Source organism: Dysidea avara, chromosome 9 (assembly GCF_963678975.1).
Source record: "Dysidea avara chromosome 9, odDysAvar1.4, whole genome shotgun sequence".
NCBI classification, from domain to species: domain Eukaryota; kingdom Metazoa; phylum Porifera; class Demospongiae; order Dictyoceratida; family Dysideidae; genus Dysidea; species Dysidea avara.
This window is the reverse complement of record NC_089280.1, coordinates 34,680,077-34,704,698: the sequence shown is the minus strand read 5'-3', so window position 1 is coordinate 34,704,698 and position 24,622 is coordinate 34,680,077. Positions and strand designations below refer to the sequence as shown.

Here is a 24,622-nt window from a genome sequence, read left to right as displayed (position 1 = left end):
GCAAGCACCCGTATCGCGTAGAACTGTTGTCGTTGCCCCCTTTTCAACACAGCATGCACTAATTAGAATTTACCGGACCTAACCTGCGATGGAACAGGCAGCTCGCCTGCAGAAATCTAGAAACGCCTACAAGAGCCATGTATCTCGCCAATTCAAGAAGGTGGAGGAGCTAATGGCCAGTGACACAATTGATGAACTTATTCTATCTTCGTTGAAAACCACAAAAGAAGTTCTATCAACGAAGAGAGAGATCATCCGCCAGCTGGACACTCAAATAATTGAATCAATAGAAGATGGTGATGCACTTGAGGATGTGATCTTAGACATTGAGGACATGCAAGACAGGATCTTGGAGAAGGTGAATCATATTGATACATTTATAAGAATGCATACAAGATCCCAACCCACTGGCTTATCGGTAACCTCCCCATCCATACCAACCTCCTTGTCGGAGCCATCAGTTCGCCCTACGCCCCCTGTATCTACTCAACCTAGTACAGTCACACCCTCATCAATAGACCCAGCATCCACTCCTAGCACTGTTGAACCTCCCTCACATATTTTCACAGCTAGTTCCAGTACTATAGAACGTGAAAACACTACACCTACAACTCACATGACAACACCGTTAACGAGTCCCCAACTCTACAATACAAGTCGTTTACCCAAACTTGAGCTGCCAACATTCTCAGGAAACCCGCTTAGTTGGCAATCCTTCTGGGACTCTTTCGATGCTGCGGTCAACTCCAACCCCACACTGAGTACGATACACAAGTTCAATTACCTTAAGGCTCAACTCCAAGGAGATGTAGCACGTGTCATAGCTGGCCTCCCATTGACAGAGGCAAATTATGCACAGTCAATTGCCTTTTTGAAGCAACGCTTTGGCCAGCCAGAGAAGCTCATTGACGCACACACTCGTGCTCTCATAGAGCTACCAGGTCCGACAAATGAATTGTCTAGCTTGCAACTGTTCTACGATGTCACTGAGAACCATATCAGAGGCCTTGCATCTCTCGGGGTACCCAAGGAATCGTATAGCCAGATCCTAGTATCCATAATCCACGGTAAACTTCCTGCCCCTGTACGCAGAAACTTAGCTAGAGGTCACGATCAACCGAGATGGACTCTTGATGACCTGCAAGCTGCCCTGTTGAAGGAGATACGGGTATTGGAGAGCGGATTGTACACCACAGACTTGTCAAGTGAACCCGGAACACGTTCCACTACATCCTTCTATGCCGGCATTAAGGGAGGACGACACCCAAGTGGTGGTGGTGGTAAGAAGAAGACACTATGTGCCTATTGCAAGGGCGAACACTCTCCTACTACATGCACACACGTTACAGACTATCAACAGCGGCTAGAAATAGTTCGCAAGGCTAATCTTTGCATTAACTGCTTGGGGAACCACAAGATCTCACAGTGTAATTCGAAGTTCCGGTGCAAGCAGTGCAAACACAAGCACCACACTAGTTTATGTAAACCCTCTGATGGTGATGTCCCCAAGCCTACTACTACTGCACAGAACACAGATAAACAGGCACAGCCACCCAGCCAACAGGTTAATACCATCACAGCTCCCGTTTTACGTAGTGCACACAATAACAAGGAAGCTTCTCCCCCAACTGTCAGCCTGTTGAAGACAGCCATTGCCCCTGTTGTTGGTGAGGGTATACGCATACAGGGTAACATCTTATTCGATGAAGGTTCTCAACGCTCCTTCATCACCGAGGAGACAGCCACCAAGCTTAGACTAACACCAGTTGGCACTGAAAATATTGCCATAGCACTGTTTGGAGCTAAATATTCCTCACCCCAACCCATAGCAGTGGGCCAAGTCAGTGTTGAGACTGAGGCTGGGGACAGAATACCCATATCCGTACTTATAGTACCGTTTATTGCTGCGCCTTTGAAGATGTCAGTACAGGCATCCATTGAGAGCTTTCCTCACTTGCGTGGATTGAGGCTAGCACACCCTATCACAAGTGAACACAGTTTCCACATATCTATTTTGATAGGGGCCGATTACTACTGGACCTTTGCGGAGGACAAGATTGTGCGAGGTGACGGGCCAACTGCCCAGCAGTCCAAACTGGGGTTCCTTCTGTCAGGACCCATATCCTTCCCAATGACACATGTACAGCTGAATGTTGCCTCTATGGCCATAGCCACCAGTGAGGAACCTGACCTTGACAGATTTTGGTCTATAGAAGAAGCTGGCACTTCCCCATCTATCTCTGGACAGGGAGACACTTTCATGCATCACTATCAGGCCACCAGCATTAGTCAAGCTGCCGATGGCACTTACACAGCACGGTTTCCATGGAAACCCGATCATCTCCCGCTGCCATCCAATTTCACAACCTGCACGAGACGAACACGGCAGCTAGTATCTCGTCTATCAGAAAAACCATCTCTTTTACAGTTGTATCATAGTATCATCACTGATCAGGAAGCACGTGGCTTCATAGAGAAGGTTGAGCCTACTGACCATCCAGCTAATGTTCATTACTTGCCACACCACCCAGTCAAGAAGGAGTCTGCAACTACACCGATAAGAATCGTTTATGACTGCAGCTCTCGTCAAAGTAAGGAACATGCAAGTTTAAACAACTGTCTTTTGGTAGGCCTACCTTTCTTGAATGATCTTTGCTCAGTTGTGCTACGATTTAGGACCCACACCTTTTCCTTTGCCACTGATATTGAGAAGGCATTTCTACATGTCAAGCTTCACGAATCAGACTGGGACTCAACTCGCTTTTTATGGGTTTCGGATGTTAGTAACCCGTCTGGTACTCTAACAACCTATCGCTTCAAGGTGGTACCCTTTGGAACGTCCAGTTCACCATTTATGTTGAACGCCACGCTTGACCTACATCTCAAGAAGTTCCCCTTATCAGTGGCTAGGGATATGGAGTCTAACCTCTATGTTGACAATCTTATTTCTGGTTGTGACTCGGAGCAGCAACTTATGGATTATTATATCCAATCCAGATCTAATATGAATCAGGCAAGTTTCAACTTGCACTCATGGGCATCGAACAACAGCAAACTCCGAGCCACCACTGAACGTGACCAAACGAATGACTCCAGCACATCTGTCAATTTATTGGGCTTACGATGGAATACACTTAATGACTCACTAGGGTTTATAGCTAAACCATTTTCTTCCTTAACATCTTCACCATTAACAACCAAGAGAGAGATACTGCGTGACTCGGCTCAGATCTATGACCCACTGGGTCTGCTGACTCCGATTACAGTCAAGGCCAAGCTATTGCTACAAGCTTTATGGAAGCAGAAGGTAGACTGGGATGAACCGATTGCCCAGGAGACTCAAGAAGAATGGCAACGCATAGCCTCTGACATTCAAAGCGCAACAACCCACGTTTATCCAAGACGCTACTTCACGCAGTACTTCCCTGTTGCCACCAAACAAGTTCATGTTTTTTCAGATGCGAGTTTATGTGCTTATGGTGCAGTGGCTTACCTCCTACAGAACGACCAAGCTACTTTGGTCATGTCAAGGTCCAGGGTTGCACCAGTGAAGTCTATCACCCTTCCCAAATTGGAACTAATGGCAGCTGTCATCGCCACTCGTCTTGCTAAGTTTGTCATACAGTCGCTACACTTGACAGCTGATGATGCCACTGTACATCTGTGGAGCGACAGTCAGATTGCACTACACTGGATCTATGACATCAAACAGACAGCCACAAGAAAGCCATTCATTGCAAACCGGGTAATGGAAATCACAGAATCATTCCATGCTTCTGCCTGGACATATGTGCCAACTAGGGACAATCCAGCCGATCTCTTGACAAGGGGTATTTCTGCAGAACAATTGAAGTCCTCTCAACTGTGGGTTCGTGGCCCTTCCTGGCTGACGTCTACTGACCAGTGGCCTACATGGTCACCAGCTAATGTGCTCCACATACAGAGTACTGATGCTCCTGAAGAAGAGACCATTCAGGAAGCCACCATTAACCCTACTGAGACCTGTGGTATCCACCTTGTCATTAATGCCTCCCGTTATAGCAGACTCACCAGACTATTATCAGTCTCTGTGTATGTTCGTCGTTTCTGCCACAATTTGAAGCACCCCAAAGATAAGATTACTGGCGCCATCACTGCTAAGGAAACGTCAGATGCCACTATGCTCTGGATTAAGACCTCCCAATAATTAGACTACTTTGAAGAGATTGTGAACACACAATCGAAGTCACTCAAACGTACTAGACTTGTGCGTCAACTGAGGTTATTTCTGGACAACAAAGGATTTTTGTGCTGCGGGGGGAGGATCCACAATGCGCCCAGTAGTGAATTGGCGAAGTTTCCGTATTTGTTGTCTCCAAAACACCAGATTACTAAGCTTCTTGTATATGCCATTCATGAGAAGATTCACCATGCCGGAGTGAGTTGTACAGTAACAGCGATACGCCAATTGTACTGGATTCCAGCAATTAGAATGTATGTTAAGAAATTATTGAGGAGGTGCGTCACATGTCTAAGAGTGACAGGTAAACCCTACAGACTGCCTGATCCTCCACCTCTGCCGAAGTCTCGGATTGAAGATCCAACCCCATTTTCAGTCTGCGGTGTTGACTTTACGGGAGCTATGTACATTCGTGAAGGAGAGAGGGAGAGAAAGATGTATGTTTGCCTCTTCACATGTGCAACAACGAGAGCAGTACACCTAGAAGTGGTGTTGGACCTAACTGTGGATAGTTTCATGTTGGCATTTCGGAAGTTTGTGAGCAGAAGGTCGTTACCAAGGACAATGATGTCCGACAATGCCTCAACGTACTTGGCGGCAGCAGATGAATTAGAGCAACTTCTCAACTCCACCTCCCTCAAGCAGGCTCTGGAAGGCCACAGCGTCACCTGGAAATTTATTCCTAAGAGGGCGCCCTGGTTCGGTGGATTTTGGGAGCAGCTAATAGGCTTAACTAAGCAGGCACTCAAGAAGACCTTGGGCAGAAGCTTCGTTACCTTGCCAGTTCTTGAAACAATTGTTGTGGAGGTCGAGGCGACCCTTAACAATCGTCCTTTGACCTATGTATCCTCCGATGTGAACGATGTTGGTCCTCTAACCCCGGCACACCTGCTGTATGGCAGACAGATGACATCTCTACCCCATTCCCATAATGAAGATCCGGAGGATCCAGAATACGTGATATCAGACACCCAGATGAGGAAATGTCTCACCAACCATGCCAGACTACAGCAACATTTTCAAACTAGGTGGAAGAAGGAGTATCTGACTAGTTTGAGGGAATTTCACAAGGCGTCAGGTACAAATGTTCAGAATGTTAAGGTGGGAGACGTTGTTTTGATTCATGACGATGGTCCAAGACTGCGCTGGAGACTCGGTGTCATAGAAGGCCTCATTGAGGGGAACGATGGTTTAGTTCGTGCAGTAAATATCAGAAACAACAACCGTGTTACGTCCAGGCCAATCAGCCGATTGTATCCTCTGGAAGTCTCACTTCCACCCGATGACCGGGCAGAACTGAATGATGTGACTGAGACCACAACTAGCAGCATGGAAGGTGATGTAAGGGATTGACCACAGTGAGCAGCAGCCAAAAGGGCAAGAACCCGTCTATTGGAGTGGACAACTACATTAAGCCGCCCCCCGGAGGATGTCGAGAACTAGACATTATAAGTAATTGTATGTAGTTAATACTCAGGCCATTTTGTTGTATTAGGTTTTTTGGGTTCGCGCATGCGTGTAATTGGCGTTATGAATAATTAAGATGGCGTATGTGTAATACCGCGTGGCCAGCAGTTAGTCCGATTCTCGATCGTCGTGGACCCTTCGAACCCCTCTACAACACAGTAAAAGTATTTTAACACCTTTCATTAATTGTATCAACAATATAACTTGTATGCAGAACAAGAACTTACTGTTCTATTTCTGTATTCTGAGAATCCAGTAACAATTTTTGCTCTTCAATCTTCCGCAAAATTCCATTTTCTCTTTTCCTACACTCTTCTATTAAACTGATTGCTGCATGACTCCAGATACTTTAATTTGCCTTGGAGCTCCTTTATCTCGTGATGTATGAGGTAGCTGACCCCACAGAATTGACACACCACTTCATCTTTCGGTAGACTTTTGATTTCATCAGGTAAATCTTTAGCTCTTTATCGGTTTCCCTAACTGACATGGAAATGTATTCTAATAAATTGGCTAGCTATTAAAATCACGTGATAACTTAATTATAGCACGTGCTCAAGCGGAAAAGAAACCGCAACAACATGTCGAGGGATCAGACTAGAGTCTACGTTGGTGATCTTGGTTCGGGAGGTTCTAAACAAGAACTGGAGAGAGAATTTGAAGCTTTTGGAACTTTGAAGTCAGTTTGGGTCGCGAGAAATCCTCCAGGATTCGCATTCATTGAATTCGAAGATCCGCGTGATGCCGAAGACGCTGTACATGCAATGGACGGGCGCCATGTGTGTGGAGTGAGGATTAGAGCTGAATTGGCAAGAAGCAGCAGTAAACCTGGAATGAGAGGCGGTGGTGGAGGGCGCTATAACCGCGGTGATGGAAGGCGCCGTAGAAGGTAATGTAAAATCTTTTTGTAAGTGATTTTGTATGGTATGGGATTTGTTTATTTGAATGTGTTTAAAACTGAATATCTACAGGGACTAAAACCTACTACAACATTTAACACCCTTCACTACACTACGCTTCTTCACTTATAACTACTCAACTACCACCCAACTAAACACCCAGCCCAACCAACAACAAGCAGTCTACTCTGCTTAAACTGCTTCGCACCTAAAACACTCAACCTTCAGCTACGCTTATTTTCTCTTCTAGCTACCATCACACCATGTTATCATAGTATCAGTAAGTTTGGTACAGGATTGTACGTCAGTTGCTTCCACAGTTTATTCATGTCTTGGGCTATTGTAGTAATGTCAAAGTTTGTTTAATTTGTCTAGGTCTTATTCAAGGAGTCGTAGTAGGAGCAAGAGCCACAGTAGGAGTCGTAGTCGAAGCTACAGCCCCAGGAGGGACCGGTAAGACTTGATGGAATATGATGCCCTCTGACATTTTATAATATTACACACAGGAGCCCAAGAAGAAGAGATCGTAGTCCTCGTAGAAGTCCCCGAAGGAGCCCGCGTTATTGAACTTAACACATGAACATAAATTATCATTGTCCATTTATGCATAATGTATTCTAAATATTTGGGTCAATCAGTTTATATTCTAAATAAAGTAGAACACTCTTGTAGTACGTTGGGTACAAATGAGCAGCCAAATGGTGAAACTACCATGACCGCAGTGGCTGGCAGAAAAAGTAGGAGGTTTTATATTGAGTTAAGTAGCTAGTTGGTATTAAGATAGTCAATCTTCAACTCTCCATACATATGGACCTCAGAGATCTCCCGATAAAACTCTCAACTTAAATTACGGCTGCCAGGACGACGTAATACGTGCTATATCGTAATAATTCTATGGCTGTGCACTTAAATTTGTAGACCATTTATTAGCCAGTGCTCCCAATAATGGCAGCATAGTGTTGTGGAATCTGCACAGCAGGGCAATCTTTTCGTTTTATAGTTTCTAAAATCCTGGTATTGAACTTGAATGCTTAGTTACACACTGTGTTACTGGACTGTTCTTCGTGTGGCTTGCAATGTAATGTCAGTAGCAATCTTTGTTCTTCAATACACCGTATATGTTGAAGACAAACGTCAGTTAGAAACTTCATTTAAAAATTAGGAGCCTATCAATGGGGAGTATTTATTTGTATTAGTAGTAATTCTCAGATAGCAATAATACCAAAATACTGATTTTAATGTAGTAAAGTTTTTGTAGTTTAGTGTAACTAGTGGAAATGGCCATACATGATAACTTGTACCTTTAGGCCACGCACAGTTAACTATGTTTCTGGATTCATTTAGCAAAATATGACCAGGAAGGGAACCAGAAACATATAATTGACTTTTCATGACCTCATACTTAGTAGAAGATGGGTAGCTATATCTCATCTCTATCCATTCCCATAGACACTATATCTTTCAGTTCACTAATTCTTCAAAGCTGCTTCCAGATATCACTCACTTTGTGATAGCAGGTGTTCAACCACAGCATGTGTAATAATTTTGTGCCTGGACAATGTTTTGTCATTTATTGCAAATATAACTATAGTTTCCCATAGCTAAAAGAAAAAGAAAATAGTCTGTTACATGGCACTGTAGCAGATAACAAAAGTGGGTCAACTGATGCTACAGTTACCACAGACCATGTATGGTTATCAAAACTGGAAATGTTCTTGGATCAGACTGGTAATTCTCTAAATCATTAGTAAATTATAGATGAAATATGGTTGCAATGAGACAAACACACAATACGTACAACTAAAAGCGTCCACTTTTAGAATGTCTGTAGTCACTCTTGCTCACTCGTCCTGTTACTTGTGCAATACGCTGTCGGCTATGATTTAAACTGGACATTGTGTTGCCATGGTGATTCTGTTGTGGGGGTGGAGTAGGGGTGTGGTTAGCACTTATGGGGTGTGTCTTGTCCTTCATTTTGTAAGTTAGTAGTTGTTCTCTTGCCTGCTCCAGAGCCTCAGTTAACTCAATCCTCTCCTTGCACTCCAAATGGACTGTGTTCTGTAAGTGCTCCACCTACACCATACAACAATACAATAAAGTCAATAGTCCCTCTTGTCTATTGTATACAAGGCACTGTATTTGTGGTTCACACATGTAACTACAATAAAATTCTGGGCTCCTGAGTAGTCCAGACATCTTGGGATCATGCTAATTCAAGTATCCTTATTAGTGAGGTGTCCTGATTTCAGGGATCTAAATGTGTGTACACCAATACAAATGGGACCATGGACAAGTGTCCTGATTATCAAGGTTCAAGTATTGAAACAAGCTAGAGTAGTGCATGATATTAAATCACAGTAAAACAATAAGAAGTGTTATATCCCTACTGTGCTCAAGATACCATAATGGAAACGTACAGTAGGGAAACTTGGCTTACTTGTTATGAAACATTAAACAGCAGTGACTTGTGTTTCCGTGATGCAATATTCCCATGTGTTTTATTTTGATTGTGGGTTTAATCACTTGACTAATATATAGCCAGATGGAAAATTTAATGGCGAAGTGAACAGCACTTGTTGCAGAGCAACCACCATCACGTTATGGATCATTTTATAAAGGAATTAAAGTGTTTGCATGTTTCTTTACCAAAAGGTTGCTTGCTTACACAGCAAGTTTTAATTCACTTCACATTTGTACATTAGGGCAAAACCCTACGTATCAGTTTAATCATAGATACTATACTAACAACACGGGATTGGAGGCTCCGTTTTGTGCTGGCACTCCTCGTTGTACTGTAAGTAATTAATTTATTGGTTGCATCATGTCATTAGTTATGTTGCTATGCTCTATTATCACTAGACAGGATTTGGCTCTTGTTCTACAGGTCCGTTTAAAACAAAGAACTGTAATAATTGTTACACTAAGCCACACTCGAATCACTTAGCTTCGCCATAATTTCAGTAATTGTCTGGAGGACACTTAGAAATACCTGAAACAGGTACACAAACTATGTGACTTGTCATTTGGTTAGCACTAAAAATCTTCTGGTAAAGCTTGGACTGTACCAATGCGCGACTCAAGCCATTTGGAATTGTCTGTACTTTAATACAATAGCATTAGTTTTCACTGTATGTCTTCAAAGACTTGGCAAAGAGTACAAAATACGGTTTTGTGGTGTTCCCCAATTTACGTTGTGCTACAAGACAATTTGAGCTTAATTGTACAGAAATACTCACTCATATATCATCCTATATATAGTCAGGTTCACTATGTCAAAAATACACTTTCGCTCAAAGTTTATGGAGATTAGCAAACCTATACATTTTTGGAAAGCTTAGAGCATGAGGAATCTCAAAATCAATGTTTACATTTGCACAGATTCCTGCAAGGTCAGCAGTTTTAATTTCAAAGTGACAGCTAATAAAATAAGAAAATTCTAATATCAAGTTAAATTTGACATAAAAGTTTAATAAATGAACTCAACAAATTCTCTGGTGACATTTTTACACCTCTTTTCATTAGAGGTGAGACAGTTAATCATGAACAATTGAAAGTTTTTATAAAGGGAATAGAAGAATGTCTATTATACTGCAATAATTCAGGAATAATTTATAGTGAAAAGAATTAATGAATATTCTGGATTATTTGGAGTATAACTGGTGCAAAGTATAACTAGTGCAAAGTATAATATGACTTCTACTAAAACAGTTCAAACCTAAAAAAGCTGAAATTTTAGATACTCTAATAGAGCAGTCGCTTAAAGGCAGTTAACTTTTGAGCCTATTTTTTTTGCTAATGTGCTTACGTATGTTTAGCATAATTAGCACTAGATGAATTTTCATTTTAAAAGTAATTTGAATTAGCTCTCTCCTAAAAGGGAAGTTTCCTTTTTACATAAACAATGAATTCACCATGATCACCAAGAGCAATTTTATGCACCAGATAGACATGCACCAACAAGTTAGAACTGATACATGATCTTGAAAATTAGTATCCACTGTTACCTAACTGTTAATCCAATGTAAATTTCCTTTCCGGTGACAGAATGATTACCATATGCATCTTTAAATGATTCAAATATTTCCATTGTCGATGGAGTGATTCTTATCCAGAAGATGACAAAGATCTAGCCAAGATGCTTTTAATGACAGGCTTACAAGTAACTGCTCCATGCTAAAATGCTGGTGCTATTGCAATGATTTACCTTGCACAGAACTGTGTTTGTGTGGTACAGATGCACAAGTGACGGAGATTTATATATGCATACAAGTAGAAGGAAAAATGAAAAATTTTAAAGTTGGATTACGATCAAAAAAAGTAAAGAAACAAGGGAATTGCTAAAAAGTAGTGAAAGAAGAAGAGAGGTTGCCTATACATCTGCAGATATACTGGTGGACAATTAATCCCTATACTTCATTCAGTCTATAACCATGACTGAATTAGGGATTAAATATCCACTGCAGCATATAGGGAACCTCTCTTGTTCACTACTGTATAGACTGAAATATAGGGATTAAATGTAGGACTAACATAATTATGACTGGTGAACCCGCGCATATACTGCATCAAAGGAAGAAGGGCACTTGGAAAACCATACACCTGGACACATGTCCCAACTATCAATTATGTAGCAAAAAGGGAGGTAGCCATTATGATTCATTTTCAGCTATGCTTTTCACATTACACAGCGTTGCAAACAAAGAACAGCGTGAGAAGCGTCTCCACTATCAATCATGTTACTATAGAAAATACCGGCGATAAGCGAACACAGCCACAGTTAAGCCGTATCACGTTATGTAGCGTAAATTGATACCTTGCATTGTCAGTGAAGAGAACTGGAACACAAAGGAGGACAAAGGCAAGCCCATGGTACATGTATTGTACATCTACAGTTGGCAAAATCAAGCCCATATGTCAAATTATGCTTGGCTGTCAGTCAGTCAGCGTAAAATTCTGTTGAATAGAAAAATTTTAAAATGCTATAGAAATTTTGTTGGAAGAGTTTGGGGTTAGTCTAAAGACATTTTTGAGCTTGGCTGTGCCTAGCCAATGTTGCAAAGTTGTCATGAAGGGAAATTGAGTCTGGTTTTAGGGTGATATTTTGAACTAGAAAAGCTCAATTCTGCATGATCCCTAATATACAGTACTATCATACTGTATAATACATCGAAAATGACAACAGTGACAGTGCTGATAATTGTTAGGTTCATATCTTTGAATTAACATAAGTTTCATATCTTTGAATTAACTGTAATAGATATAAATACATGTATATGTACATACGTGCATAGCCATGATGTCTTTATACATAGCTGTACCCTACATCTCAATGTTAATAATTCACTTATTCACTTTGTTTCATGCAATAACTATTTGCCAAATAAATTGCTATTAAGTTTCGTAGCATTTTAGAGCTATTAATGGATTCTATATGGGTGTGAGAAAATAGAAATAGTGTTTGTTACAATTCTCTGTCAATAAGAGGCTGATATATGGAGAAATTTGCACCATATGGACTGCTATTTTCAAACTGCTAATTAACTAACAAGTATCTGTATAAATGTAAGCATTGATCTCCATGCTCTAAGCTTTCTAATAACAATTATGTAGGCCCATAAATTTTGAGCAAAGTTATATTTGACATAGTAAACTGTGTCAATGCATGCCACCAACTGGTACGTGCAAAAGTGCTCTTGGATCTGGTCAGGGTGAAGTCATAGTTGCCAATTGCTAATTAACAAAGTTCCTTTTAAGAGAGAATATTTTATACAAATGACGATTATTCTTTCAAACCTAGTATTAGCTAATCTCCTGAAATTTATGCCTAGCATAAGCACACTAGCTAGGAGCTTCATGAAAGTGACTGCTACATTAACAATATGGACTCAAAGTTGACTGCTTTATTAATTAGAGTATGTGACTGCTCTATTAGAATAACTCAATTTTTCTGCTGTTTTTAGGCTTGAACTGTTTCAGTGAAAGCCAAACTTATACTTTGCTCCAGTTATACATAGATTTAATCTGGAATTCCACAATTCTTTTCACTTAGAACTATTCTTGAGTTATTGCAACATAATGGATGCTCTATTCTGTTTGTAAAAACTTCTAATTATTCATGATTAATTATCACCTCTAATAAGTAGAGATGTAAAAATGTCACCAGAGAATTTGTTGAGTTTATTAATGAACTTTTATGTCAAATTAAAATTGATATATCGGGAATTTTTTACTTTATTGGCTGCCATTTTGAAATTTAAAAATGCTGACCTTGCAGGAATCTGTGCAAATGTAAACATTGATTTTCAGATTCCTCGTGCTCTAAGCTTTCCAAAAATGTATAGGTTTGCTAATCTCCATAAACTTTGAACAAAAGTACATAGTGAACCTGACTAATACTACCTCGGTTCTTCACTACCCTTAGCTAAGTTGGTATTGAAATAACCACTTTTGTAACCTTCACCAACTGAAAGGCAAGTCCGTGAAACTACGAGGAGTGCTTATTTGGAATGTACACACTATATTGAGTCCACGAACGGAGCTTCCAATCCCGTGTTATTAGTATAGTATCTGTGGTTTAATCCTTATTACATCACAAATAGGATGACGTAAATTGTGCAGTACACATACAGTACTTTGTTTAAGACACTCAAAGTATAGATCCAGTTTTCAGGTTTAATGGCTAGATAGATCAAGTATGAAGGAAACTTTTGCCAGATGTGACAATGCTTGGTACCATCTTATCAGGAATCTCATGGTGAGTAGTGTGATGGTAGTGAAACTGGTTACTGAGGTGTGGAAATTTAAATGGATGCATGCACAAAAAAGCTTACATATTAGATTTTAGTAGATAACTTAACAGTTTTAAATGTACACACACACACATGCACAAGTGCACGCATGCGCACGCGCGCGCGCGCACGCACACACACACACACACACACACACACACTTCTTCTTGTGATTGCTGCAGTTCCTCACTCAGTTTACTACACTGACTCTCTTGTTCCTGTAGTTGATGTTGTAGAGAGGAGACCTGTTCTGATAACTGCTTCACTTGTGTAGCCATTGTCTCTTCTAGTGATCTCCTGTCTGTGTCATCCTCAATTGACTGTTTTAACTTTAACTCTAAATCCTTGACTTGATGGATGTGAGCAGTTAACTCTGCGTCATTCTCCAACTGTGGAGTAAAATACAATCCCATAATCAATTACAGTAGCAAATAAGCTTTTTCACTCATCTCATTAATAGACCACCTCATTACAGTGACCATGTCAAGTAGGTCCCAAACACAGCTAAGGTGTACTGCATGACCTCATTAATAAGACCACTTCATTATAGTGACCATGTCAAGTAGGTCCCAAACATAGCTAAGGTGTACTTCATGACCTCATTAATAAGACCACCCCATTATAGTGACCATGTCAAGTAAGTCCCAAACATAGCTAAGGTGTACTTCATGACCTCATTAATAAGACCACCTCATTATAGTGACCATGTCAAGTAGATCCCAAACATAGCAAAGGTGTACTTCATGACCTCATTAATAAGACCACCTCATTATAGTGACCATGTCAAGTAGGTCCCAAACACAGCTAAGGTGTACTGCATGACCTCATTAATAAGACCACCTCATTATAGTGACCATGTCAAGTAGATCCCAAACATAGCTAAGGTGTACTTCATGACCTCATTAATAAGACCACCTAATTATAGTGACCATGTCAAGTAGATCCCAAACATAGCTAAGGTGTACTTCATGACCTCATTAATAAGACCACCTCATTATAGTGACCATGTCAAGTAGGTCCCAAACACAGCTAAGGTGTACTTCATGACCTCATTAATAAGACCACCTCATTATAGTGACCATGTCAAGTAGGTCCCAAACACAGCTAAGGTGTACTTCATGACCTCATTAATAAGACCACCTCATTATAGTGACCATGTCAAGTAGGTCCCAAACACAGCTAAGGTGTACTTCATGACCTCATTAATAAGACCACCTCATTATCCTAAAGACAGTTTACTGTACAAAGCTGATGAAGATTACTACTTACTTGTTTAATTTTAAGTTGTTCTTTTAGGTCAGCAATTTCATGTGTATACTTTTCAGTGACACTGCTCAGCTCATCTTCCACCTATGGCAACACACAAAATATTCTGTTTCTGAACCTGTTCAACCTGTTATTTACTTGTTGCAAACCACTGGTCTTCACTCTTAACAAATTATCATACTCTATTTCAACTGCTTCTCTCGCCTTCTTCACTTCCTAATAAGGAAATGAGTACAATTATACTTCCAGTCTTTTCAGCTAACCTAAATTAATGATTGTACTTATAATAAATGTGGTGGATGTGTGGATAATTGTTCTGACATGTTACCAGCTGTGGTTTACATCTAGGTAGGGATCATAGAGAGTGTGTCTGTGATCAATACAGTCACTGATAATCACAGTGATATTAAAACAGTACTAAACCCATCTTGTATTACCAAACATCAAGTGTGTACTGAAGGAACTACATTCTCTTAAATTATGCCAATCTTATACAGCATACCACCTGATACAAATGTGGTGACTCTAGATAGAACAAGTAATAGGAATTTTATAGGGATCAAACAGAAAACTGTAGTAAAACAAGGGAATTAGGACTGAAACGATCATGGTTTTTAGAATTCAAGTACTCTCTACAGTTAACAATCAAGTACTCACCAACACTAGCTACTTGTAGTCATACCATGTGACATGTCTTATACTGACTTTAAGTATTTTACCTTTTCAAGTAACAACAATGATACCAGGAGCTTGTGGTGTTTATGAGCTCCTGATGATACACACACTGTATTAACTCTTTCGTCGACAAATTTGTAGAGGCTCCAATCTACTACAAACTGATTCTAAAATCATATGTCTATTTACAGAACAAGGAATTCAATTGAGTTGCTGTTTACACAAGAGCAACCACAAATCACTATATAACTTTAAGTGCAAAAATCGATCTAAGCGTGAAATTCCACAACAGGCTAACACTGTTTATAATAACACAATAAACATCGCAAACCAGTTTACAGTTGAAGTGATTCTCTCTAGGTCTGGTTTTCCAGCATTTGGGCTAGTGCGCATGCACATACAGGCACGAGGTCACTGTTAAAAAAGTAGCAACACGCCACTCCAACCTATATAAGTTTCTCTTCATTAGTAATACCATTGTCACTAGAAGATTGTCTACAATGCTTGTTATCGATATTCTAAAAGTAGGTGATTACCTCATCTAACCGTGCAATAGTGAGCAAGAGACTGGTTATCCCTGTTCCCACTCACTTAAGGGCGTGTCCGCTACAGTATAAGCGCAGGGGGTACTAAATCGCCCAACTGAAGTTACAAAGTGCTTAGAATGTGATGCTATGAGCATTTGTATATTGAAACCACCATATGGTGGCTGTGGCTATCAGAGTGTTATTAAAGTACTGATGTTAGTGTTCCTGACAAGAAATTATGCCAATAGCCTTCATTGTGTCACTACCTCATGGCAAGTGCATCGTGTGATCTGGATCATGTAATCGCGTACTCGAGTACCGATTTTATTATACGAGTACCAAATCCTAAATGAGTACTCAAGTATTTGTAGTATTTGCTTCAGCTCTAAAGGGAATAGTCAAAAGTGGTGAAACAAGGAAGGTTGCCTATACCTTCAGATATACTAGTGAACATTAAATCGCTAAACTTCAGTCTATAACCATGGGGATTAAATGTCCACTAGTATATCTGCAGGTATAGCCAACCTTCCTTCTAGGAATGAACTTCAATATCACTTATCTGATCATTGCCTGACACCATGCATTGGGGTTAGAGGATATACTACTGAACTTTTAAAATGTGATTATTTTAGTGGGTCCTGCTGCCCACAAACAATGTACGTTATTATAATTACAGGACCAGTCAGTGGTCAAGGTACAACACAGAGAATTGACAAGGAAATGTCAACATTATTACTCACCATGACTAGCTTGGCTTCCATACTACTCTGTAACTGACTGAGTTCTTCACTACTGGCTCTCTGTGTCTCTGTCAGTTGTAGTTCCAACTAGAGAAGAGAGCACATGTGACCTCATAAATCAGCTAACTTGATTTGTTAAGTGACCTGTCACCTGTTTAATAAGGTCACTGTGTAATAAGGTCACTGTGTAATAAGGTCACCTGTCTAAACTAGTCAACTTGATAATCCCCAAACATGTCATTTGTGTACAAAGTGACCTGTCTAATGTAGCCACCTGTTTAATAAGGTCAGGAAATGGTGTCCCATATATAACAGGTGACCAGATCAAAGAAGGTTTCATCACAGCTAATACTAACCTTTTCTTTTTCTCCCTTGAAGTGTTCCTGTAGTTCTTGTAGTCGATTCTGATGACATTCAATCAACAACTCTCTGTAAACACAATAATTTATAGCAATTAATGTAGTCATGTTAAAAAAGCTAACCGTTCCTTTATAAGCTGCTCTTTTTCATTTCTCTCTACTTCAACAGCTTCTGCAGATGCCTAACAAAAATGGATTGTTATTAACACAAACAGGGTTCAAAACAGTAGGTGGACATTACATGAGTGGCTTCAGGAATTTGGTGATTGGTTTGTTATGATGCCAGGGGCTTACATAGAAGGAAGGTACACAACTGTACCATAGTGTAAGAAGCATAATTATATTGCATTGTCGAGAGTGCTTTGTTTTTCATATAGCACGAGCAAGGCAATGTTTTAAATGACTTATGGAACTTTTTAGTCGTATAGCTTCACCATACACTAGGACTCGTAATTAGCACGCGTTGCACGAATTATTATCAGCCTGAATGCACACAAACTAGTTTAACAAAGTAAAACACGCGTAGTTCACCATAGTTTGACATGGTAGACGTTCATCGCGTATTCTGGCAGGTTTTGGTCATAGCCCAAAATCAATTCCATTGTGACACATGGTGAAGTATTTCTGTGATATCCCAGGACTTTTCTGTTTACATTAAAAAACTTACCAACAACGCTACCTTCTCTCTCCCATCATCGAAGCATTTAAGTATGTCTATAAAAGCAATCCAGTGGTAGATCTCGTATTGGCTGGGGTGATTGACCACTCAGCGCGGCAAGGGCTATCAGCCTTCACCAGCTTGGGTAATCAGTCGTACTGGCGTGAGCACCGCGGGTTATTAGCCTGCACTAAAGCATGTGGGCAACTGTGCTTTATTGCCCACAAAGAGTACTTTATTGCACTGCAAAGAATACTTTATTGTATGAATGAAGCACTCTTTGCGGGGCAATAAAGTAGTACTCTTTGTGGGCAATAATAAAGCACTGTTTGCATTATGAAATTTAAATTACACCATTTCCATTGATCTCACCCACGCAAAGTTCTATAATACCATATAATAAACTACCGAAATCACTCTTAAAAAAGATCTTTGAAAATTTTCCTGAGTGAGCATGCCCGTAGACCCCCTGTAGACCTATATTAATAAATACTTGACTGTTCTATTAGATTGACTGCTCAACAGTATCTCAATCAGGCTCGATCAGTTGTGAAAACTTCAGAAAAGCCTTGAGTCATCCATGCATTGGTCAATTTCAAACACAGGAAGTGACAATTACTGTAGTGAATGGGTGTTTCCCATTTAATTTTTCATCCCTATATTGCAGCCTGCACAAGTACGAAGACACTTTACCATTGTGTTACTGAGGTGAGTCTGAATGGCGTCACTGTACTCTGACTGAATGATAGCCAACTCTGCTTCAGCTGACTGTAGTTTAGTTTCTAGCTGACTGGCCATCAATTGGAGCCTAAAGAATAAACAACTTTCACAAACTGTGTTTAAGAACTAGAGAGAGTTCTATTACCTTTCTTTTTCCCTTGCATGCTCAGATGATTTATCTGATAACAATTTGGTAAGTTTAGAATTGTCTCCCTTCACTGTCCTACAAAAGAGAATGACATATAGATACTTGGGAACCCTCTGGGATGGTGTACATCTATATTAGAAATTGTTAATAAAGTAGGATCCAAGCAATGAAAGTAGTGAAGTAAGAGATGAATGATGGTATTACAGCATAACTTATTAGGAAAATCCATTTGTTTTAACAACCGTTTTGTTCAATGCCAAAGTAGGGATTTTCCCATCAAGCTATGCTGTAATACCGTCATTCATTCTTACTTTATTTGTTTGGATCCCTACTACTGTTCACTGTTGTATTAGAGTATCTCAAATCAGCCTTTACCAACTACCAGGGGCGTGTCATAATTTCATATTTTCACATTACAAATATGCTAGACCAATAATAATAATAATAATGGGATGTTTCATTGTGATCAGGTAAATAGATTATTAAGAGGTATGGTCCCCATGCTCGATCATTCTTAATCAATGGTATATAATGGGCGTTGTCTCGTACCTATCGTGACATTATTGGTATCTACCAAGCGTAAGTGCTTTAAATAATTCCGTGGTGTCTAAGTATGCTGCTCAAGAAAGGTGTTGGTATGGAAACTTAACACCTTGATATGGTTTTTATTGCAACAAGAAGATGAACAGCCTGATTGAAGACGAAGGACAGACAAGATGAAGAGGGCACACACTCGTCGGAACCCCAAAAGGCATATCCCACTGGTGAGTTTGTTATTGTGGTATAAAATGGTGGCCGTGCACTGCTTTGTTTGGCCTCCAGCTTTGCAACTGTGGTCAGGCAGGCTAGCAGGCAGGTAGTCAGACAAAAAAATTGAGTTTCTTAAAATTCTATATCCAGCTGCCTGTACGTGTTTCCTTGTTTTTAATGCTATATTTGATGTTAATATTAGTCTGTAAAGGTGATTTTCATCACATATCTTTAGGTGGCGTGTTTCATTTTAGGGGGATCCCTACAGTACTACCGTACTGTTTGATACTCTTATGGTAAAGTGTTTTTAATTTAGGGAGTTGTTATGTAGTCTACAGACCACTTCTCTAATCAGCCAACTATAGCATTCCCCAGTGAGAAATTTAACACAGCTATCTCTTATTAAGCCTAGACAAGAAATTAGGTCACTTGGCTATGACTATAGCTCTACTAATTTGTGATAATGTAACGGTTGTTCACAATTCAGTAGTGTTTTCAATACAAAGGCTACTACATGTATACCTCAACTTGAGCTCCAAGTTCTCTTTGATAAGTTGTTCAGCTGCCAAATCACTACTGGACTGAGTCATTTGTTCCTTGAGATCTGTAGGACATGGGAACAAACATTTACACAACAGGACCAAGTAAACTCATATGTTGAGTTGGGATATAAATGACACAGCAAAGAATTTTCTATGCTACAAAACACAGCTACTATTTGTAATTCTCAGGTGTACCATACATAATAGTGTTGGACGCTAGTGAAAAGTTCACACAAAATAAGTAGCTACTGCAAAATATGGTCTTAGTTGAAGTACAGGTTGTAGTGTAATGTCTGATTATGGGCACATGTACACACACAATATGTCAGAGTGTAGTGTAGATGTGTACAGTAGACACAACACTTGTTTTACCATTAATTTCCCTTCTCAACTGTGACAATACAATTTTGTCCTCTTCTGTTTTTTGGTTCAGTTGAGATTCACTCTCTTTAATGGAGTCCACAAGTCTTTTATTCTCACTGTCCATGTTTCGTTTGACTTGCCAGAGCTGGTCATACTGGGTGGACAGCTGAGATATTCTCTCCAACAAAATTGCTAGATTTTTTGTTAACGTCAGTTTAATTTTTGCTGTCACAGAAGAGATGGAATCGCATTGCTCTCTTGAAAGAGACTGTAATTGATTACGAGCAGTAGAAATGTCTCTTTTAACACTTAACAAATTAGATGTTTGAATTTGAAGTCTTTCATTAAACATTTCCCTACAAACAGAACACATTTAACAGTAGTGGCTTACCATAGGGCAAGAAATTTTGTGGTATTAAATTTTCATGGATCAGCAAAAGCCTTTATAATCTGTAATTCTTGTGGTAATTAATTTTCATAGCTATTGATGATGCAATTTCGTCACATTACGTAACTCAGCTAGCTACTGCGTGGTTTAGCTTATTAGTTGCTTAGCAGTTCTTAGTGATCGTCAGCTGCAGCTTTGTTTTCATACAGTTGTTTAATTTTGGAGAAGTGCTGCCATGCATCAGGGAAACAATCAGTCCATACGAGTCGATACGACCCATTTGCAGCAGCTGTGCTGCATGAAAGAAGCATTGTAGGCAATCTGCCTAGGGAGTTGTCCGCACTTTGTGCTCTATTTATCCAATGAGGTGGAGATGATAAAGAAGAAAGGATTAATTGAAGATATTAATGCTATAACCATCGTAAAAGTTACTGAAAAAGAGTCTAAGAACAAAGATGAGTAATCAGCAATGGTCAAGACTCCATCAATCATGAAGGAGATAGCAGCAGTAAAAATGCTGACATGAGGTGATGGTGATTGTGTGGTGGTAGTTGATGGCTACTGATGAGTTAGAATGGATTCATGTTTTAAACACTTCTCTTCAAGAATTAGAACATGAAGCAATTTGTAATGATGGCTGACTTACCGACATGCATATTAACGCTGCACAAAGAATATTAGTGAATCAGTTTCCTTCATTTGTTAGGTTCAATTCAACTCCTAAACAGCGACATATTGGGAAATTGGTTAACAACTACATCATCCAAATACTTTTCTGTCATGGTTGTCATTGCAAGTACAGTGGGAAGGGTTGTCAACATATTTGAGTCACTATTTGATGATGTTGATGATACACTGAAGAGAGCTATATCAGAAATATTTTCTGATAACAGGTTAAGTTTCAAGATAGCAGCAGTGCCCCCTACAATAGCACTGGTGTTTACCCAAGATCCTTTACATGCCATGTGCTTCAAGCAGGATAAAATACATGCACACCTGAATGACTGTTTGCAGGGCAAGTACTTTGTTAACTTTCCATTATGATGTAACTGTTATAATTATTATTCAATAGCTGCAATTAAGAAACATCTGTATTTCTTGTTATCGGAATTGAAACTGTGACATGTATAAAAACTTTTTACCTGAACAGTTACATTTGTGACCTGATATTTTGGACACATCGGTCAAATTTCTCTTTACTTTGCACGTATCATAATCTGAAGACTTCAATAATCTCATCACCTGAACAAATCTCCCAATTTGTAAGCTAATTGGCGTCCTATACATGTGAAATTACTAGTCCATATCTTCTATAAAAAGGAAGCTTTGTACGTGAACTTCACAGCAAGAAGGTTTAATAGTTGCTTTATCCAAATGTACAAAAATTGCTTTAAAATTACTGAAATTTCCAATCGTTTGCCCACAACTTTTGCATAAGATTCGGTCACATTTATTATTATTATTATACAAATAATGTGATTCATGTTGCATCGTATGTAAAATACTAGCTAGTTGTAATGTAACTGTTCAACAGAAATGATAATACATAAGCCGAGTTACATAATATATACTTATGTTAAGCAATAGGACCACAGTGTTCTTACATAAACTTGCAAGCATCTGATTCCTGCTGCTCTAAACCCACTAACAGATGAGCAACAAGGTGATGATATAGCACTTCACCATCCACCGATCTGATAATGGTTAATAGTAAGTCCACTTCTTCCTCAGCACCCTGTTTCAGCTGCCTACATAGCTCTTTTCCATACCATTTTCAGCCCTGTTTTACAGCCTTGTTTTCATGCTCAAGTAGAGTGGCTGTAGCCTATCTGTACAATTGCTTGGGATTGTCGTATACAAGTGTGATCTTTCAGCATTTGCTAACAGTAGGAGCGCACTTGCACTTGAAACATCAAAGATAACAAGAGCTGGATAGCTTGAATCAAGCAGCAAATCTTTATGCATTTTCTCCACAATGATCAATTGCAACTGTGCAAATAATCTATTGTTGTGTTCTTGTTGGTCCAATGGTGTCTGTGTGGCTAATATGCCAACCAGCAGGAAAAGACACACTTGGGTGACACTTTTCAGTCTTTCCCTCATATGTAGATAAGCTGTACTGGAAGAAAAGTATCCATCAAAATACAAGCGAGGATGGCTGTAATCTGACATTTGTCATCAACAACGGTAATTTTAACACATTTTGTCCAGTTAGACGATGGCACAATCTTCATTGCAGTAAGGTTCCAATTGATGACTAATTTTGGTGGTATTCTGAATTAAAAACAGTCTCTTTATATCTTCAAATTTGTGGGACATGATCTTTGCTTTGGAGTTTGCCCTCCTCTTTGTGAAACCCATTCTACGTAACACTTGCTTTGCCCACCCTTGAGTCAGATTCAATTGTAAATCATCAAGTGTTGATTTACTATGCCCCAACAATATCCCTCTCGCAGCTCCAAATATCCCACTAGTGTTCTTCTGAACCTCATAGCTATAATATACTTCTGAAAATATGTGTCCAGTTTCTCTCTGAGGTCTGCCTCGTTTTTTTACTAAGTAGGTTTTTGGCTTCTGCTACAGTTACATCCTCAACTGCTTTAGCCGAGGCTTTAGCCTCCTCACACTTTTCCCACTACTCCTTTTCATAAAAGTTCTTCCAGTCCCACAAGGTGCTTGGCCTTCAAAATGCCTCACAGTTGCAGCTACACTATGCAAGCTGGTGTATTTCCTATTCACACCCACTCAGTTCCATCCACTATAATTTTGCGGAAAGGCAAATTAGCTGCTTCTGTTCCCCTGCAAATTATAATCGAAGCTAATAAACAAGTGAAGACCATACAGGGAAAGGAATCCAAAAGAGGGCTTCGGGTCAGGGAGCACACAATTCTTCCTCTTAAAATACTGTAGCAGAGAAATTGAACTAACAGCTGGAAAAACCATCAACTGCTTAAGCGATCTTCGTGCTACAAATTAGTTTCATATTACACGTGGGCTAAAAAATCACTAATTTTTATGGATATTGTTTGCACCACGAAATTGACAAAAATTATTATCCCATGAAAATTTCTTGCCCTATAATATATAATAATGCTACCAACCTCATGTATTTAAACTGTTTGTTCTTTTCTGTTAATTGTGACTCTTTCTCATGAACACACATCTTCAACTTTTCATTACTGGTTCTCACTTCAGTAATGCCATTTTTTAACCTTCAAAAATGTTATGACAAATGTTATACAAGCAAAATACACATTGATAGCAGTTCAGTTTTAGGGTCTCAGTAAAAGTATTTTAACACCTTTCATTAATTGTATCAACACACAATATAACTTGTATGCAGAACTAGTCTCGCGTAGCCAGGCCCTTTTCTTTCTTTTGTGTGGGGGCGGGGAAAGAAAAGGGTCTGGTGAACACAGTATAGCATCGTCGTTGGGCTATCCCGAGATTGTGGGGATTCTACTGCGCAGCTTTCGGATTGTTGTTTGGTACAAATGACGTGATCTGCTGCATTTGCGTCCTGTTACCATAGATATTTCAGTAGTAGCTATGGTAACAGGATGCAAATGATGCAATTATTAACAAACACGTCATTCATACCAATCAACAATCCGGAAGCTGCGCAGTAGAATCCCCACAATATCGGGATAGCCCAACAACGAAGCTATACTATGTTCACCAGACCTTTTTCTTTCCCGCCCCCACACAAAAGAAAGAAAAGGGTCTGGCTAAGCGAGACTAATGCAGAACAAGAACTTACTGTTCTATTTCTGTATTCTGAGAATCCAGTAACAATTTCTGCTCTTCAATCTTCTGCAAAATTCCATTTTCTCTTTTCCTACACTCTTCTAACTGATTGCTGCATGACTCCAGATACTTTAATTTCCCTTGGAGCTCCTTTATCTCGTGATGTATGAGGTAGCTAACCCCACAGAATTGACACACCACTTCATTTTTCGGTAGACTTTTAATTTCATCAGGTAAATCTTTCTCTGGACAGTATCTAAGTAGCTCTTTATCGGCTGACATGGAAACGTATTCTAATAAATTAGCTAGCTGTAAACATCACGTGATAACTTAATTATAGCACGTGCTCAAGCGGAAAAGAAACCG

General features: G+C 39.6%; 5 protein-coding genes across 11 annotated transcripts in view; 3 read left to right on the top strand and 2 right to left on the bottom strand.

The window, feature by feature from the left end:
* Window positions 1-6,199, bottom strand: part of LOC136267727 (kinetochore protein Nuf2-like) — a 57,923-nt gene extending 51,724 nt beyond the window's left edge. For all 6 annotated transcript variants that reach the window (XR_010706723.1, XM_066062881.1, XM_066062883.1 and 3 more), the window contains exon 1: window positions 5,914-6,199. The gene's annotated coding sequence lies outside the window, so the exon portion shown is untranslated. The remainder of the gene's footprint in view (window positions 1-5,913) is intronic.
* On the top strand, window positions 89-4,186 carry LOC136267702 (uncharacterized). The gene has a single exon (XM_066062851.1). The coding sequence runs from the start codon at window positions 89-91 to the stop codon at window positions 4,184-4,186; it is 4,098 nt and encodes a 1,365-aa protein (XP_065918923.1).
* LOC136267701 (uncharacterized) lies at window positions 4,472-5,572 on the top strand. Its single transcript, XM_066062849.1, has one exon. The coding sequence runs from the start codon at window positions 4,472-4,474 to the stop codon at window positions 5,570-5,572; it is 1,101 nt and encodes a 366-aa protein (XP_065918921.1).
* Window positions 6,200-6,217: 18 nt separating the features above from the next.
* Window positions 6,218-7,246, top strand: LOC136267728 (serine/arginine-rich splicing factor 3-like). The gene is made up of 3 exons (XM_066062887.1): window positions 6,218-6,575; window positions 6,961-7,038; window positions 7,092-7,246. Exons 1-3 carry the CDS (start codon window positions 6,268-6,270, stop codon window positions 7,150-7,152), a joined length of 447 nt encoding a protein of 148 aa, XP_065918959.1. The 5' UTR covers window positions 6,218-6,267; the 3' UTR covers window positions 7,153-7,246.
* Window positions 7,247-8,305: 1,059 nt separating this feature from the next.
* On the bottom strand, window positions 8,306-24,590 carry LOC136267721 (putative leucine-rich repeat-containing protein DDB_G0290503). Of its 2 annotated transcripts, XM_066062872.1 has the most exons (13): window positions 24,270-24,590; window positions 23,611-23,721; window positions 20,131-20,477; window positions 19,739-19,820; window positions 18,464-18,541; window positions 18,292-18,406; window positions 17,064-17,122; window positions 16,938-17,010; window positions 16,582-16,668; window positions 14,778-14,855; window positions 14,643-14,723; window positions 13,535-13,762; window positions 8,306-8,658 (listed from the first exon to the last, which is right to left on the bottom strand). In XM_066062872.1, the coding sequence occupies exons 1-13, from the start codon at window positions 24,536-24,538 to the stop codon at window positions 8,386-8,388; spliced, it is 1,881 nt and encodes a 626-aa protein (XP_065918944.1). In that variant the 5' UTR covers window positions 24,539-24,590; the 3' UTR covers window positions 8,306-8,385. The 2 variants fall into 2 exon arrangements, with proteins under 2 accessions (XP_065918944.1, XP_065918945.1); XM_066062873.1 differs by lacking the exon at window positions 23,611-23,721 and having other exon boundaries at window positions 24,270-24,589.
* Window positions 24,591-24,622: the final 32 nt, after the last annotated feature.

Bases quoted from the DNA above. Each gene is read 5' to 3' on its own strand.
- LOC136267721 (XM_066062872.1), bottom strand. From the start codon at position 24,538: ATGTCAGCCGATAAAGAGCTACTTAGATACTGTCCAGAGAAAGATTTA. The intron at 19,821-20,130 runs GTAAAACAAGTG...CATGTCCTACAG, and splicing joins GTTGAGAAGGGAAATTAATG to ATCTCAAGGAACAAATGACT. The intron at 17,011-17,063 runs GTTAGCTTTTTT...TTGTGTTTACAG, and splicing joins GAGCAGCTTATAAAGGAACG to AGAGTTGTTGATTGAATGTC.
- LOC136267728 (XM_066062887.1), top strand. From the start codon at position 6,268: ATGTCGAGGGATCAGACTAGAGTCTACGTTGGTGATCTTGGTTCGGGA. The intron at 6,576-6,960 runs GTAATGTAAAAT...TAATTTGTCTAG, and splicing joins GATGGAAGGCGCCGTAGAAG to GTCTTATTCAAGGAGTCGTA. The intron at 7,039-7,091 runs GTAAGACTTGAT...TATTACACACAG, and splicing joins TACAGCCCCAGGAGGGACCG to GAGCCCAAGAAGAAGAGATC.
- LOC136267701 (XM_066062849.1), top strand. From the start codon at position 4,472: ATGTATGTTAAGAAATTATTGAGGAGGTGCGTCACATGTCTAAGAGTG.
- LOC136267702 (XM_066062851.1), top strand. From the start codon at position 89: ATGGAACAGGCAGCTCGCCTGCAGAAATCTAGAAACGCCTACAAGAGC.